This window comes from Canis lupus, chromosome 15 (genome assembly GCF_003254725.2).
Source record: "Canis lupus dingo isolate Sandy chromosome 15, ASM325472v2, whole genome shotgun sequence".
NCBI lineage: Eukaryota > Metazoa > Chordata > Mammalia > Carnivora > Canidae > Canis > Canis lupus.
This window is the reverse complement of record NC_064257.1, coordinates 2,859,064-2,876,601: the sequence shown is the minus strand read 5'-3', so window position 1 is coordinate 2,876,601 and position 17,538 is coordinate 2,859,064. Positions and strand designations below refer to the sequence as shown.

Sequence of the window (17,538 nt, the reverse complement as noted above, 5' to 3'; positions counted from 1 at the left end):
CTCTCTCTTTTTAAATTTTGTTTTATTTTTATCCTTTAAGAGGTGGGGAGGGGAGGGTGAAGGAGAATCTTAAGAAGGCTCCACACCCAGTGCAGAGCCCAACACAGGGTCAGTCTCACAACCCTGAGATCATGACCTGAGCCAAAATCAAGAGTTGGATGCTTAACCACCTGAGCCACTCAGGTACCCCTAATGATAGGTCTTTATTTATTTTTTTTAAGAATTTATTTATTTATTCATGAGAGACACAGAGAGAGGCAGAGACACAGGCAGAAGGAGAAGCAGGCTCCCTATGAGGAGCCCGATGTGGAACTCGATCCCGGGACCCTGGGATCATGACCCGAGCTGAAGGCAGATGCTCGACCACTGAGCCACTCAGGCATCCTCCCCCCCGTTTTTTTTAATGGTAACTCTTTAGATACATTCTAATATTATGTCTATCCTAAGATAAAGAACCTGAGGCTCAAAGAAATTAAATGATCTAAAGGCATACAACTAATATGCAGTGGGGCTGGGATCCAAACTCGGCAAACTTAACTCCAGAACCCTCTGCTTTTCACCTATTTGGAAAAGAAGTTACCACTACTGTGGTAGATGTCCACATGTTTTTTGAATCTGAAAAGATGAATCTGCAAAATGAAACTACCCTAAATCATCACTTGTAAATGTATTGCTGATGGTGTATTGAGAAATACCCAGCTTCAAAATCTTAAAAAAAAAAAAAAGCATTAAGGATGCCTGGGTGGCTCAGGGCGTGATCCTGGAGTTCCAGAATTGGATCGAGTCCCACATCAGGCTCCCCGCAGGGAACCTGCTTCTCCTTCTGCCTGTGTCTGCCTTTCTCTGTGTCTCTCATGAATAAATTAATAAAATCTTAAAAAAAAAGAGAGAGAGAGAGAAATACCAGCTTCATCAAGGAGAACTGGGAGTATCTGTAGAACTAGAATATGACTCCTGAAAGTTGCAGGTAAGTTAACTGTAGTGTAACTTCTGGCAAGAAAACAATACAAAACACAGGGACATCCTTTATTCATGACTTTTTGTTTTGTTTTGTTTTCAGTAGGCTCCACACCCAATATGGGCCTTGAGCTCATGACCCTGAGATCAGGAGTCACATGCTTTACTGGCTGAGCCAGCCAGGCACCCCCATTTAATGACCTATTTCTGCACTTAGAACAGTACCTGAAATATAGCAGACCGGCCATGAGTATTTGTTAAACAAATGAAGAATGCCACTCAACACTGCCCTTCAGTCTTCGCACACACATATGATAAGTATTCTTTTCTTTCTCACTCTGAAACAACTCTATCTCTAAAGTTTCTTCTCTCTTCCAATGTTCAACACTGTCTCTCCCCACCTCCTTCCTTACTGTCATGTCAGCTCAACACTTTATCTCATACTTCATGGAGGAAGAAGCACTCAGGAAGAGACTCCAGAGTCTCTTGTTGCCACATTTACACACTTCCCCGCATCGACACCCATATTCAGCAGCTTCCCTCCTGTCAAAGTAGAAATGTGTCTCTAATTTCTACCCTAGACCAAACCTTTCCCTGTTATCTGGATGCCATATCTTCTTGCCTTCTCAAGGACTTTTCTCTTGCAGTTTGTCCTCTTTTCTACATCACACTTTTTTCCTGTTTTCTTGTACCATTTCCATATGCATACAACCATTCTGCTTTGAAGTAAGATAAGAATATCCTTATCTTCAAGAATTCCTTCCAAAATCTCACATCCCCTTATAGCACAGCCCCATTTTTATGTTCTTCTTTCACAACCCCCCCAAAAAAAAACAACAAAGAAAAAACTTCTCCAAAGTATAAACTTCCTCCCCTTCCCATCCTACCTTTTTTACTTCCTTACCTCCAGTTAATTCTTCAACTCTCTCCAACAGGCTTCCATACCAGAGATCCACAGAAACTTCTCTAGTCAAGGCTATTGACAATATCTATGACATCATATCAAATGGTCACTTTTCTGTCCTCATCTTACCCAAACTCTTGTTAGCAGTCTGCATAACTAACTGCTCTCTTCCTGCCACTTTCTTCTTTTGTCTTCAGGAATATTCCACCCTTCTGATTTACCCTCCACCTCTTTGGTAGCTCCTTCTCAACATTTTTACTAGTTAGATACTAGTCTTGTGTGTCAATATTGGGTGATCCTGGACCCTCCTCCTTTTTTATGTTTGAGGATTAGAAGATCTAACAAAATAGGATCTACATTCCCCCATAGCAATAATTGGCTGGAGCTGAGTACCTGCTGCCTGGGTCATTTCTCTTTTTTTTTTTTTTTTTAAGATTTTATTTATTTATTCATGAGAATACACAGAGAGGAGAGAGAGAGAGAGGCAGAGACACAGGCAGAGAGAGAAGCAGGCTCCATGCAGGGAGCCCGACATGGGACTCGATCCCAGGTCTCCAGGATCATGCCCTGGCACTAAACCTCTGAGCCACCCGGGCTGCCCTGCCTGGGTCATTTCTTAATCAGTTTGCTATTTCAAACATCTGATATCCAGCCTGTTTCACTCATTTAGGTTATTTGCCAAAGGTTTATAGGAATATGAGTTTTGTGACCCTTGATTCCCACTTTCCCTAGAAGAGATCCTCCAATTCCACTTATTTGTTTTAAGATTTTACTTATTTATTCATGAGAGAAACACAGAGAGAGGCAGAGACATAGGCAGAGGGAAAAGCAGGCTCCCTGAAGGGATCCCAACGCAGGACTTGATCCTGGGACCCTTGGATCAGGCCCTGAGCCAAAGGCAGGTGCTCAAATGCTGAGCCACCCAGGTGTCCCTCCTTCAATTCCATTTAAACACTATAAGCTTTTAAAGTTTCTTCTTTCATTTAACAAGTTGATTGCCCACAATATGCCAGGACCTATTGTACCAGAGACACTAGGGTTACAGCATTGATAAAGCAAGTCATCCTGCTTTCAAAGACCCTACCTACTGTTATACATCAGTTTTATTTCAATCAGAAAAAAAAAAAAAAAACTTGGGGCATCTGGGTGGCTCAGTGTTTGAGCATCTGCCTTTGGCTCAGGTCAGGGTCTCAGGGTCCTGGGATAGAGCCCCATCTTGGGCTTTCTGCTCATCAGGGAGCCTGCTTCTCCCTCTCCCTCAGCCTGCCATTCTGTCTGCTTGTTCTCTCTCTCTCTCTCTCTCTCTCTATCAAATAAATAAATAATAATCTTGAAAAAAGAAAAGAAAAATAATAAGGTAAAGCCAATTAATATGAAAATATTACAGAAGAGCAAGGGGATAGAGAAAGCTATTTCAGATAGGGTCATGAGAAAACGTCTCTGAGGTGATACTTGAACTTGAATAAAATGAGAAAAGCAAGCTTTGCGCAGTGGCAGTATCGTAGCCAATGAGGTTTATCCAAGGCGCTATTATTGCTAATTGAAAATGAGAAAAGTAAAAGTACATCAGAGAAAGGAAACAGTAGGTATGAAAGTCATGGGCCTTGTTTAAGCATGCTAAGGCCACTGTGTTTAGAGCCACAATGGAGCAAATGAGATGAAGTGATGGGGAAGTGAATGTGGAGAGGTAGCAGGGCCCAATAAGGTAGGACTTTGTGGACTCTGGTAAGGATAATGGGAAGCCCCTGGAATATTTTGAGCACAGGGATGCAATATGAATTATGTCTTACAAGTATTAATGTGGCCATGATATAGAGAATTGACTGTAGAAGGACAAGAATAGAAACAGCTAGCTTACCAGAAGGTTTATTACCTATATTTAGATGGGGCGGGGGGACACGATATTAGTGAAGAGGCCTAGGGGGTATTGCTGAGGAGGTAAGAATGGATTAGATTTGAGAATATATTTTCAGTTTATTTTTTTAAAAGATTTTATTTATTCATGAGAGACACACAGAGAGAGAGAGGCAGAGACACAGGCAGAGGGAGAAGCAGGCTCCGTGCAGGGAGCCCGACGTGGGACTCGATCCCAGGTCTCCAGGATCAGGCCCTAGGCTGAAGGCAGCGTTGAACTGCTGAGCCACCTGGGCTGCCCATATTTTCAGTTTAGAGCTTGGATTAGACATGGAGTGTGAGATAGAGAATGGAGATGAGCATGACTCCAAAGTCTTTGGCTTAAGTAGCTGAATGAATACACGGTGGTTTACTGGGAAAGGAAAAGTTTGGGGGGCATATTTTGTGTGAGATGCCTGCTAGATATGCAGAGGAGGCAGGAGGCAGAGTCTGGATGTCAGGACAGTGGTGATAGTTAGGTTCATTCTTATTATTTGTAGGGTCAATAGATTTATTGATATCTATTGATGATGTAAAGAATCAATCTCTCAACCCATGTTATGAGTAGACAAATATACATATGACCATAAAATTTAGGGGTCAAAAGAATTGTTTAGTATTGCAAAAATTTTCTTCAGTCACTATGGGAAATTGTGCTAATTCATTAATTGTTTCCAAACTATGAATTAGAATGTGAAAGGTAATTTTAAAAAAGGGACATTCACTACTACTGGGAAATAATACTTGGTTATGCAAGAATATGTTGCATTTGTGCTATCTAAGAGGAAGACTATGACAAGTTAATCTGTGTTTTCTTATCTAAGTACTTCTGCTGTTCAAATTCTCTTCGCACTGCAAAGCAGTGCCTGTTTCTCTTAAGTGGCTCCACCTAAAACTGTAAAGGCCTTAGGATGCAGTTGCCTTTCAGTTTTTTTTTTTTATTTTTAAGATTGTATTTATTTGAGAGGGAGAGAGGGAGAGAGCACGAGTGGAGGGAGGAGCAGAGGGAGAGGGAGAAGCCAACTCACTGCTGAGCAAGGAGCCCAACCTTAGGACCCTGGGCTTATGACCTGAGTCGAAGGCAAACGCTTAACCTACTGAGTCACTGAGGAGCTCCTCAGTTTTTTATATCATGAAAAAATACACATAAAATTCACTATTTAACCTTTTTTTTTTTAAGATTTTATTTATTTATTCATTAGAGAGACATACAGAGACAAAGGCAGACACAGGCAGAGGGAGAAGCAGGCTCCATGCAGGGAGCCCGACATAGGACTCGATCCTGGGTCTCCAGGATCAGGCCCTGGGCCAAAGTCAGCGCTAAGCCGCTGAGCCCCCGGGCTGCCCTATTTAACCATTTTTTTTTTTAAAGATCTATTTCTTTATTTGATGGGGGGAGGGGCAGAGGGAGAGAGAAACCCAACCCAACTCCACACTGAGCACTGAGCCGGATGCAGGGCTTGATCTCATGACCCTGATCTCAGGACCTGAGAGAAACCAAGAGTCAGATGCTTAATGGACTATATCACCCAGGCACCCACCATTCAATCATTTTAAATATATGGTTCTGTGGCATTAAGTATACTCACATTGGGGATGCCTCGGTGGCTCAGGGGTTGAGCATCTGTCTTCAGCTCAGGTGTGGTTCTGGGGGCCTGGGATCGAGTTCCACATTGAGCTCCTTGATGGGGAGCCTGCTTCTCCCTCTGCCTATGTCTCTGTCTCTCATGAATAAATAAATAAATCTTAAAAAGAAAAGTATACTTACATTGTTGTGCCACCATCACCACCATCCATCTCCAGAGCTTTTTTATCTTCCTAAATTGAAACTCAGTACCTATTAAATACCAACTCCCTATTGTTATTTCCCCCAGCCCCTTGCAACCACTGTTCTTTTTGTCTCTGATTTTAAATCCTTTAGGTACCTCACACAGGTAGTAGCACAGTGTAGTTGTCTCTGTGATTTACATATTTCACTTAGTATAATGTATTCGAGATTCATCTATTGTGTAGCATGTGTCCTAATTTCTTTCCTTTTTAAGGCAATCTTCCATTATATGTATATGCCACATTTTGCTGATCCATTCATCTCTCAACGAATGCTTGGGTTGCTTCCACCTTTTGGTGATTATAAATAATACTGTTTTTAAAAAGATTTTATTTATTTATTCATGAAAGACACAGAAAGAGAGAGGCAAAGACATAGGCAGAGGGAGAAGCAGGCACCATGCAGGGAGCCCGATGTGGGACTCGATCCCAGGACTCCAGGATCAGGCCCTGAGCCAAAGGCAGACACTCAACTGCTGAGCCACCCAGGCATCCCTAAATAATACTGTTGTAAACATGGGTATACAAATATCTGCTCAAGTCCTTGCTTTCAATTCTTTTGGTGCCTTTTAGTGAAGGAGGACATAGAGCAAAAGATATGGGAAAGAGGTTCCTGAGCTTGAATAGTGGTAGTTACAAAAGCAAATATTTAGGGTTGTTCTTTGTGGTGAGTGCTAGATCTTGAAAGAAACTTGTGTTATTTAATATAGCTATAGAGTGTGTGTGTGTGTGTGTGTGTGTGTGTGTGTGCAGAGATAGATTTTTGCGAGGACAGGGTATCTTCGCATTGTATTAATGGGATTAATGGGCATAAGTACATAAATGGTATTAGAACTGGGTGAGTATAGCAGTAAGTGTAGATAGAAAAGAGGTTGGGGCACCTGGGGGGCTCAGTCAGTTAGTGTGCGACTCAATTTCAGCTCAGATCATGATCTCAGGGTTGTGGGATCAAGCCCCGAGTTGAGCTCTGTGCTCAGCATGGAGTCTGCTTGTCCCTGTCCCTCTGCTCTTCTCCCTGCTCATGTTCTCTCTCTCTCTCTCACAAATAAATAAATAAAATCTTAAAAAAAGAAAGGTTGAAGGGCTGTGCTTGAGACGTTTGGAGGTCAGAAAAAGAAGGGAGAGCAAGAAAAGAAACCAAGAAGAAACACCAGGAGAGTATGGAGACTTGGAAGCCAAGTGATATCCAATGTTGAGGAATGATCCACAAGCTAGAACACTGTCAAGGGACTAGATAAAGGACTGATAATTTGACATTTGATACAACAAAAGTGGAAATTACTGGCAACATTAAAAAAAAAAAAGCAGTTTCAGTTAGAAGCGAGGATGAATGCCTGGCTGAAAAGTGTTCAAGACAGAATGAGAAGAAAGTGCAAACAGAGGGTTTGGCCAGCTCTTATAGGAGTTTTTCTATAAGAAAGAGCAGAGAAACGGGGCGGAAACTAGAGGAGGATGTGGGGAGTCAAAGAAGTGTTGTGGTTTTTCTCCCTTGTTGTTGTCTTATAGCAGGGATATCACAACTGATGGCTCTGCATCTAGAGCCCTGCCCTCCCTGAAGTTCCAAAGACATACTTCCAAGTGCATCCATTTGGATGTCTCATAGGAAAATTAAAATTAACCTGTCCCAAGCAGAACTCTTGGTTCTCTCTCCCCTTCTTCCCAATCTGTTCTTTCCTAAGTCTTCATTTTCCTCAGTAAGCATCATTGCCAACCATTCAGCCCAAAAGCCATGCAGTGATTTCAGATTCCTCTCTTTCCCTCACTCCTCATAACCAGTGCACCAGCCTGTTGGTTCTGCCCCCAAAATATATCCTTAATCTATTTACTATTGGGACTGCTACAATAGCTTCATTCTTGCCTCCTACCACCTAATCCTGCGTGTGGTGGTAGCAAGAGTGTAAATCAGATGATATCATACGACCACTTAACACTTTCCAGGGGTTACCTGTCACATTTTAAAAGATTTACTTATTTGAGAGAAAGAGAGCATGAGTTGGGGGTAGGGCAGAGGGCGAGGGAGAGAACCTCCAGTAGATTTCCTGCTGAGCGTGGGGCCAGAGGTGACGCTAGATCTCACAACCTGAGATCATGACCTGAACCAAAATCTAGAGTCAGATGCTTAACTGACTGAGCCACTGAGGCACCCCTACCTATCCTATCACCCCTAAAATCCCCACTGCCTACCTTGAACTATAAAATCCTATATTATCTTGTCCCTTTCTCCTCCAACCTCATCTCTACCACCTTCCCTGTCTCTCATTACATTACAGATACATTGACCTTCTCCCCACCCTACTCAATCCTGCCTTTTTAAAAACCTAATTATTTATATTCTAAAGATACAAAAAAAGTACAGAGAATATTATAGAAAATCATGTGTCCACTACTTAGATCTAACACATTAATATCTAGTCACATTTGTCCATTAAAATACCGTAGTTCTCGGGGATCCCTGGTGGCTCAGCAGTTTGGCGCCTGCCTTTGGCCCAGGCCCCGATCCTGGAGTCCCGGGATCGAGTCCCACGTCGGGCTCCCGGCATGGAGCCTGCTTCTCCCTCCCCCTGTGTCTCTGCCTCTATCTCTGTCTCTCTATCATAAATAAATAAATAAATACATCTTAAAAATAATAAAATACCATTGTTCTCTTAATCTCTATTACCTGGGAAAATGCTCAGCACAAAATAGGTGCTAATCAATCAATGTTGATGTTCACTATGCTTATCAATGTTCACTATGCTAATATCTGAAATTTTCATTCATTCATTTACTGGCTATATACTTCCGTGTGTGAATATACCATAATTTATTTATCCATCTCTCCACTTTTGAACATTTAGGCTGTTTCTGATATTTTATCCTTATAATAGTATTGCAATGAACATCAGCAACATAGTGGTTAAGAGGTCAGATACTTTTTTTTTTTAAGATTTTATTTATTTATTCATGGAGACAGAGGCAGAGACACAAGTAGAGGGAGAAGCAGGCTGCATGCAGGGAGTCCGATGCGGGACTCGATTCCGGGACTCCAGGATCACACCCTAGCCGAAGTCAGGAGCTAAACTACTGAGCCACCCAGTGATACCCAAGGGGTCAGATTTTGGGGGTGTCTGGGTGACTTAGTCGGTTTAATGTTAGACTCTTGATTTCAGTTCAGGTCATGATCTCATGGTTGTGAGATCAATCTAGTCTGGCTTAGCGCCAGAGAGATTCTCTCTCTTCCTCTGACCCTGCCCCAATCTATAAAAAAAAAAAAAAAAAAAAAAAAAGAGGTCAGATTTTGGAGTAGACTAGTTGGGATTGAATTCTGGGCACCATAATTTATTAGTTCTGTTACTTTGGTCAAGTTATTTAAATTCTCTGTGTCTGTTTCCTGAATTATAAAATGTAAGTAATAACAGTAGCTTTCCATAGTACTGTTAGTAGGGTTAAATGAGTTGAAATATGCAAGGAACCTTAAAAAGTGCCTGACACATATCAAATTTCAACAAATATCAACTCTTATTATTAGGAATTGCTGAGTCACAGGACATGAGTATCTTCAATTTTATTAAATATTATACATTCTTCTAGGTGATGTACCAATAAACGCCTCCACCGGCAATATATAAATTCCATATTCCTAAATCCTAAAACATGGCACTAATTTAAAACTTCTGCCAATCGAATGAGTATGAAATTATATCTACATATATCTCAAGTTTACTTATTTAATTTCTACACCCAACATGGGGCTGGAACTGGCCACCCCCTAGATCAAGCACCACATGCTTTTCTGACTAAGCCAGCCAGGTGCCCCATTGTTTTAATTTGTACTTTGATAGTTACAGCGAAGCTAAACATCTTTTCATGGGTTTATTGGCCGTTCGTGTTTTTTTGTGGAGTTGGTTGTTGTTGGTGATTTTGTTTCTTTTTGGTGAGCTAGCTCTGCATATCCTTTATTTACTTTTCTACTGTATTGAACGCTTTTATCCTTTCGATTTTGGTTCGGAATGTGTTCGGAAACATATCTTTTGATGGTTTTGTTTATCTGAATACCATCTAGTTTTTGGCTGGTCTTTGTGTTGCACCTTTTTAAATATATCTTGGTAGAGAATCAACACATTTTGGTGCAGTCAAATCTAACAGTATTTTCCCACATGGTTTGTGCTTTCTGGATCCTATTTAAGAAATTCTTCCTTATCCTAGTACCAGAAAGATATCTTCCCCGAAAAAAAAAAATATTTCGAGGCCTTTCATCCATCTGGGATTTATCTTGGGATATGGTTTAAAGTAGAAATCTAATTTTTATTTGTTTCCTATCGGGAGAAAAAAAATTTCAGCACCACTTCTTGAAGAGTTCATCCTTGCCCTACCGATTCGTAATGCCCACCGTTATAAAGCACCTTTCCACGGAGCAGGTCTTCATTTCCGCTTCCCAACCTGTGCTTCTGTTCTTTCTACTGGGGGATGCGTTCCTGTCGCGCTTCCGACCGCAGCTCAAGCGTCAGCCCCCTCATACCTAGGTTTTGTCTACAGGTACGTCAGGCCCGGTGCCTCCGCGACTCCAGAGTCCGGGAGGCTGAGGCACGTAGGAGCGCAGGGGCAGGTAACCTCCAGGCTGTTGCCAGGGCGGCCGTCGGGAAGGCCGCCGAGAGGAGGAGCGCCCTGAGTCTCAGCGACGCAATCGGGCCGGCGCCCGCGTCGCCAAGGACTGCGTCACCACGTGCGGTCGGCCGGGGGCGGGGCCAGGGCTGAATCACGTGGCTTGGTTGCCTACGCGCTGCTGGGCCGTGGGAAGATGGCGGACGGAAAGGGAGACGCCGCCGTCGCCGCCGGGGCCGGGGCTGAGGCTCCGGCGGGAACGGGAGCCGGAGACGGACCCGAGACTGAGTCCATGGCTCGGGGTCATCGCCCTGCTTCTCCGGCGCCGGGAGCCCCCGGACTGCGACCGTGTCTGTGGCAGCTGGAGACAGAGCTGAGGGAGCAGGAGGTGTCGGAGGTCTCATCTTTGAACTACTGCCGGAGCTTCTGCCAGGTGAGGGGCTGACTGGGGGGCTGAGGGCGGCGGGGCGGGGAGGCCAGGGGGAGAGGCCCCGGATCCGTTGCCGCAGCCGGGGCCGGACTGAAAGGCGCCACCTCCGTGTCTCGCCGCGCCCCCGGGGCCGGGCAGGCCCAGCTCGGGAAGCTCGACCGCTGGCCCCCCTTCTCCACTGCCCGACTTTGGCCACCGCCTGGGCGGGTTGCGCTGGGCCAGACTGAGAGCCTGGAGGGCGCCGGCGGCTCCCGGGAAGGGCCGTGCCCTGTCGCCGTTGCCTGTCCCCCTGCCGGGTGGCTGGATCGCCATTGCCTCCTGAGAGATTGATTGCTCGTTCCTGCTGGGAGAGCCTTTTTTTTTTTTTTTTCTTTTTCTTTTCTTTCTTTCTTTCTTTTTTTTTTTTCTTTCTTTTTTTTTTTTTGAGTGCAGATCTCCAAACTGGAAAACCTGGGTTTTCCTGAAAAAATCCGGAGATATGCGTTGGGGCCAGAGACTTCTCTTTGGAGTCAACGTCATCTGGGCCCCTAAAAGGTCTGACAGTTGGCTTTGAAAGGCGTCTAGGGCTTCTCACTAGGGATTGTGGAGCCCATTGGTCGTTTGGTTTTGTCTTTTTTCTTATTTTATTTTTTTTTTCGAGGGCGGGGGGGAGACTGTTAAGCTGTTCTTTTCGCCTCTTCTGTATTCCTCTGAGGATTGTGCTACCAGGAATGAGGCTAGCGAGCCTTGTAGTGGCTATTAACGGTCTTTGAGTAGAAGAGGATTGAGGGAGATGTGGAGTGTGGTCTCAGTGGTCCCTCTTGGCAGTGGTGTCACCATTTCCATGCTACGGTGGGTCCTAACCTGTGATTACATATTTATTGGTATGTTTAGTTTAGTCTCCATGGTTACCTCGAGATTTTTTTCTCTCTCTCTGAATTTAAAGATATGCCATTATTGCTTATACTTAGGCTGTTCGTTCTATCAGGTTTCAGGGCCAACCCTTTGCTCCTCACCTGGTGTATCTTAGAGAATGCAAAATAATAGTAGTATGTTGGTACTCGGACTCTTGATGAGTAGTTGAGTGTGCCGAATAAATTGCAGTGTTCCAAAGTTGTAATTTTAGGGGACAATTTGCTCTGTTGGTCCAGTGGAAAATAAAAAAGTAGACCTGCTTGATTGCTTTTCTTCCTCTCCCTGCTGAGCCAAAGACACCTCATCTCTTCAAATGGAATTTTGTCCGTGCTAATCTTTTCTACACTTGTATTATTACAGTTTTTGTGTGTACACCCCGCAGCATTTCCCTACTAGGAAGCGCTGAGGTGTAATTATCCTTTGCTTCTTGGCTCTTAACGAACATTTGTACTTATGCACACGTTTATTCTACAAACTTCTATTGACTGCATTGGATGGTGCCAGGCACTTTACCAAGTGCTGAGGAAATAAGACAGCCCTTACCTGTGATGAGCTTACAGTTTGGAGGACATGGTAGACATAACAGTATCTCCAAAAACAGTTTTGGTAATGACTGAGATGGAGGTGTTGTAGAGACATTGGGGAGGGGAAAGCCATCATGGGACATCCTAATGGGAACAATTACTAGTAAAAATAAATTAAAACTTTAACTGTGGATTGTACCTAGAAGTAACTAGGAGAGGCTACTTTAGATAGGGTGGTCTAGCAAGGCCCTATGGCTGAAAGCTTAAAAATGAGTCATGGGAATGTTGGGGGAGGGGAGGGGAGCATTTCAGTGCCAAAGGTAGAGATTATGAGAAGGATTCAAGCTTTGGGAGAATGGGGAGCTAATTGGACAAGGAGGAGGAGTGAGGAGGAGGACAGGAGAAGAAATGTGGGTTTGGTGGAAGCCTTCTAAGCTTGTGTTTTCATCTTAGCTAAAAGAATGGATGTAACTAGTTAAATTGAAGCTTCTTAGAAGGTACCATATATATATTTTTTCTTTATGCCTAGTGCTTGCACTTCTCATCTCATTTTAACTGAATGTTTTAATGTCTTGAGTCTTGGTGACACCTAGAAATGTAAGGACAAAGAAGAATTTAAAAAAGAAAGTACTTTTTGTAATTTGTCTTTTCTATGAGATTTTCTTTTAGCCTAAATTTTTTTCAAAAATATTTTTTTTGACTAGTAAATGAAATAAGATGTTCCTGTGATGACAATATGTTATAATAGGAAGCACATTGGATTGGGAACGAGTTGCCCCAGTTGTGACTCTACTACTTATTAGCTAATACCCTTGGGTAAATTGTGCTTGTAGAATTTATTTTGTTTTCTGGCTTTTATTTCCTTATAATGCTTTATATAAACAGTAGAATAGAAAGTTTATATACAATTCTTCACAGTATTTTTGTCACTTTTTTTCCAGTAGCCCAGATAAAATCAGGGTATCCTGTTCACCAAATACAGAAAAAAATTCCTAGTTTTATGATGAAGGAGGAACAATTTCGCCATTCAAATTTGGTTGAATAGCTCTTGGTTTCACATTTGAAAGACAGAATAAGATTTATTCATCCACTCACTGTATGTCTGACATTGCACTAAGCGCTGGTGATGGAGCATGCCCTCTAGGAACACTTAATATGTAAAGATAGGTAACCTGACTTGTGCTCTCTGGGATATTGAACTGCCACAGAAGTGTTTTTATCAGGTATTTAGTTTTTTTGTTTTTAGATTTTGTTTATTTATTTGAAAGAGAGAGGGAGTGTGAGCACAAGAAGGTGGAGGGGGAAAGAGAGAGTGATAAACAGACTCCCTGCTGAGCAGGTTGCCTGACTTGGGGCTCCATCCCAGAACCCAAGGATCATGCCCTGAGCCAAAGGCAGATGCTCAACCAACTGAGCCACCCAGGCGCCCCATCAGGTATTTAGTTAAGAAGTGTTGTTCTAGAGACTTAGATTATACCAAGTAGACAGGCTGGGACCATATTCTCTCCAGCTCTTGCAGTATGGCTCTATCTTTGGAATTGCACCAAGTCAAGAAATAAACTAACATATGAAAGGATAGAGAAGCTTGTCTCATTCTGGGCATGTTTTCAATTTTGAGAAGTTTGTGAAGATGATAAAAATGAAACTTCAGAAGTAATAGTTACTAAGAAAATGATACTTAGATCAACTTGTATTCAGTGAACATTTGTATTCAGTATTCAGTGACTATGGGATGTGGCTTTTCCCTCCTTTCCCTCAGTTCCTCTTTTGAAAACATTGTCTTCCAAACCGTGTGGATAAGATTAACTCCAGAAGACATTTCTTCTTTGTTTTGTTGAAAAATTGATGGTATCCTCTCAAGTTTTTGCTATATTTTGGGAATCATGATTTCTGAAGTTTTACAACTTCAAGTTTTCTTTGCAATACAAATTTTGAAGGCTTTTATTTTATTTTTATTTTTATTTTTTTTGAAGGCTTTTAAAGTAACATTAACAAACTTTAAATTATTGGGTAATGATTATACTTTGAGAATACCAGACAAAGTAGTTTTATGAGTAAACCTTGTTTATATGAAACACTTTTAGGTTCTAGACTAATAGTGCCTTTAGATTTTTCAATGGTAAAATAAGTAATTATGGCATATATTTAAGTTTCTCCTAGATTAGTGATTGAATACAAAGGATCTAAGCAGATGGGCATACTGGCTTCATCATTTAAACTAGAAATATAACTTTGGAATGTACTTTCCTTTAACCCTTAGTTTTCTCATTGGCAAATGGAATACTAATAGTACTTACTATTTCCATGTGAATGTATTATTGTATGGACTAAATAATCTGTAAAAAAAAGTGTTCCCAGAATTGTCTGAGTTACTCAGATTTCTTAGCCTTAGAATAAAAAGTCTTCACCACCTTACCCCTAGTTTACTTATCAGCTCCTACCTTAGCCAATTCTGTCGCATAATCCTACTCTTATTTAGGAGTACTATACTTGGAGTTCTTGAACCAAATGTGATCTCAGTTACCCCTGTGATTAAAATTTTGCCTGTACATTTCCAAGCGCATTATTTTGGGTAAGGTGATTGTAATTTTCACTTAATTCTTCAAGATCCAAGACACATATTAAGCTATCAGTAAATATTAAGCTATTAATATCACTAAATATTAAGTAAATATTAATACTGATATTACTTATCAGTAAATATTAAGCATATTAAGCTATCAGTAAATATTTACCAAATGATTGATCTCCAGAAGGATAGAATTCCTACTTTTACAAGATCTCAGGTCATTAAGCATTATCTTCCCTTTCTTTTCCCTTTTTCTCTCATTTTCATTTATGTATGTACGTATGTATGCATGTATATATGTGAGAAAGAGCAAGCGAGGGAGCATGCCGGTGCACACAAGCACAGAGTGAGAGGGAGAAGCAGACTCCCTGCTGAGCAGAGCCTGATGCAAGGGTTCAATCCCAGGATCTTGGGGTCACGACCTGACCTGAGCTGAAGGCAGACACTCAACTGACTGAGTCACCTAGGCTCCCCTCTCAATTTCTCTATGGCAAATTCCTTGTCTAGGGCCCACTGGAAACACCGCCTCCCCTGTGAAGCCTTCTCTGAATTCACTAGATAGATTTCCTCTTAAATGTTTGTATTCTTTTGACACTTTGTACATACCTGTGCTTTTAATTCTTGTTTTTCTTGCTGTCACTGTTTTAGTTCAGGCTTCATAATGTCCTATTGCAGCAATGTCTTCACTAATCTCTTGCTCTCTGACTGGATTTATCTACAGTCCATTTTGGTATTCTAAATTATAAATATAATCTCATTAGTCATTTTATTTCTTAAAATTCTTAAATGATTTCTTACCCCAAAGACAAGATAAAATTCAGACTTATTAGCCTAGCCTGGCAGACAAAGCCTCTTAGAATCTGGATACTGCCTCCCCTTTTCCCAGCTCCTAGCTCCCAGCTTTCCAGCTTCTTTTTTGATAGGTGAGTGTGTGTGGGTCTACCTTCATTACAGTATCCATCTCAGTTTGCCTGATTAACCTCAGGGTCCTTCCTTCTCCATCTGCCTTTAAGACCTTTAAGACCAGGTTCACATATTAAAGTCTTTCAGAAGTGTTTTCTGATCTTAGCAGACAGAATGAGGTGATTCTTTCACTTAACGTCCTCTAGTAGCATCTTTTACATAAGTGTGGTACTTGAAGAGTTGTTTCTATGTTTGTCTCTTGTATTGACTAGTAAACCAACATGAGCAGGGGTCTTGTTTAGTCTTTTTTGTATGCTTGGTACCTAGCAATTAATATAATGCCTGGCAAACAAAACTAATTTGTTGAATGAATTATATTGTAGAACTTCATGATACACTCAAGAGGTGAGTACTTCAAAAGGAACACTTGTTGTAAAATCTGATATATTAAAAAGCAACTTTATCATAAGAAATAACTGTAAAGGAATAGGATAGGACACTGCTAATTTTTTAAAGACATAACATGTCAACTTAGCCTAAATTAATATAATATTGTACAGATTTACATGTGTGAAATGAGGAGTAATGGTTGTTGAAGGGAGAAAATTGGAGGCATTATATTATTGAGGAAGAGTTAGCAGCCTAATAAGACAACAGTTTGGGGATGCCTGGATGTCTCAGCGATTGAGTATCTGCCTTCGGCTCAGGATGTGATCCTCAGGTCCGGGGATCGACTCCTGCATCGGGCTCCCTGAGGAGAGCCAACTTCTCCCTTTGCTTATTTCTCTGCCTCTTTGTCTCTGAGGAATAAATAAATAAAATCTTAAAAAAAAAAAAACAAGACAGTAGTTTGAAGATGTTGAGATGGAGAGGATCGGTCTTCCTGACTCCTTGAGATTGGTGGCCATGAAACCTCTTGAGCTCTTGAATTCTTTATTTTATTTTATTTTTTTTTTGAATTCTTTATTTTAAAGGATTTTTAATACTTTATTTTTTCTTTTTTGTGCTTCCTTCTCTTGGGAGATATCTAAATAGAAACTAGATGACAGGCAGTTATAATGGCAAAAGCTAGCATTGCACTACATACGACCAAAATGTGATTATAAATGTGACTTGTGAAGCAATGGGAACTTTGGATGCTGTCATTTAGTTGGTACCAGCCAGTCTCTTTTATATTAGTAGTTTCTTTTTTTTTTTTTTTTTTAAAGATATTATTTATTTATTCATGAGAGAGAGAGAGGCAGAGACAAAGGCAGAGGGAGAAGCAGGCTCCATGCAGGGAGCCTGACGTGGGGGACTCGATCCCAGGTCTCCAGGATCAGGCCCTGAGCTGAAGGCGGTGCTAAACCGCTGAGCCACCCGGGCTGCCCTATATTTGTAGTTTCTGTGTCTACCTATGGATCACACTCTTCCCAACAATGTTAATAAGTCTAATAGAAAACATTTATTTCAAGCCTACAAAGGCATTGGTAAACTAAAGTGTGTTTTGGTTTTCACTTAGTTCTAAACACCTGTTACCTCTCCAGGAGGCCTTCCCTTGACTGTCTTTATTTAAAACAACGCTTCTTCATCTTCCATCTCCTTAACACTGCTTTCCATTTCTTTAAGTCACCGACTATTATCTGATGTCTATGAGAAATATATCTATTTGTCTCTCTCTGCATCTGTAATGTAAGTATCATGAGAGTGTTGACTATTTTGTTTACCCAGTGCCTAGAAATATGTCCCTGTCACTTAATGGGTACTCAGTCAATATTTGTTGATCTTTTATCTCCTCCCTTCCTTAAATCACAGACTAGACCTTGAGAGTAGCAATTCTTACCTGTGTTTCTTAAGAAATAGGGACATTTTTTGGTCAGCGAGTTTATGCTGCTTCCCAGCAGGGATCCATCCGGTCTTATTGTTCTTTGTATCTTGATTACTAAAGAGTAGAACTTAATTTTATTTATGCTTTTTAAGAATTTCTTTGGTTGTCCATATTCCACAATATTTAAAGTAAAGATTTTTCTTTTTTATAACAGGGTTTGCTTAGCCAGATTGAAACATTTATTTTGGA

General features: G+C 41.4%; 2 protein-coding genes and 1 non-coding gene across 5 annotated transcripts in view; 2 read left to right on the top strand and 1 right to left on the bottom strand.

Annotated features, from left to right (window-relative positions):
- PPT1 (palmitoyl-protein thioesterase 1) overlaps positions 1-10,214 on the bottom strand; it is a 71,035-nt gene extending 60,821 nt beyond the window's left edge. The window contains exon 1 of one of the 3 annotated variants that reach the window (XM_035699044.2): positions 9,951-10,214. Coding sequence is in view for 1 of the 3 variants with exons in the window: in XM_049094345.1 (XP_048950302.1) it covers positions 8,016-8,121 (106 nt within the window). In the remaining 2 variants the exon portion in view is untranslated. Of the gene's footprint in view, positions 1-8,015; positions 8,137-9,950 lie in introns of those variants that run through there. The other 2 variants (XM_025419820.3, XM_049094345.1) reach the window with 2 other exon arrangements.
- LOC112642661 (U4 spliceosomal RNA) lies at positions 3,341-3,477 on the top strand. The gene has a single exon (XR_003125367.1). It is a non-coding gene; the product is annotated as a U4 spliceosomal RNA (small nuclear RNA).
- Positions 10,215-10,318: 104 nt separating the features above from the next.
- The window catches only part of RLF (RLF zinc finger), a 91,725-nt gene continuing 84,505 nt past the window's right edge, over positions 10,319-17,538 (top strand). Inside the window, exon 1 of the mRNA XM_025419786.3 lies at positions 10,319-10,595. Coding sequence (XP_025275571.1) covers positions 10,359-10,595 — 237 coding nt within the window. The 5' untranslated portion in view covers positions 10,319-10,358. The remainder of the gene's footprint in view (positions 10,596-17,538) is intronic.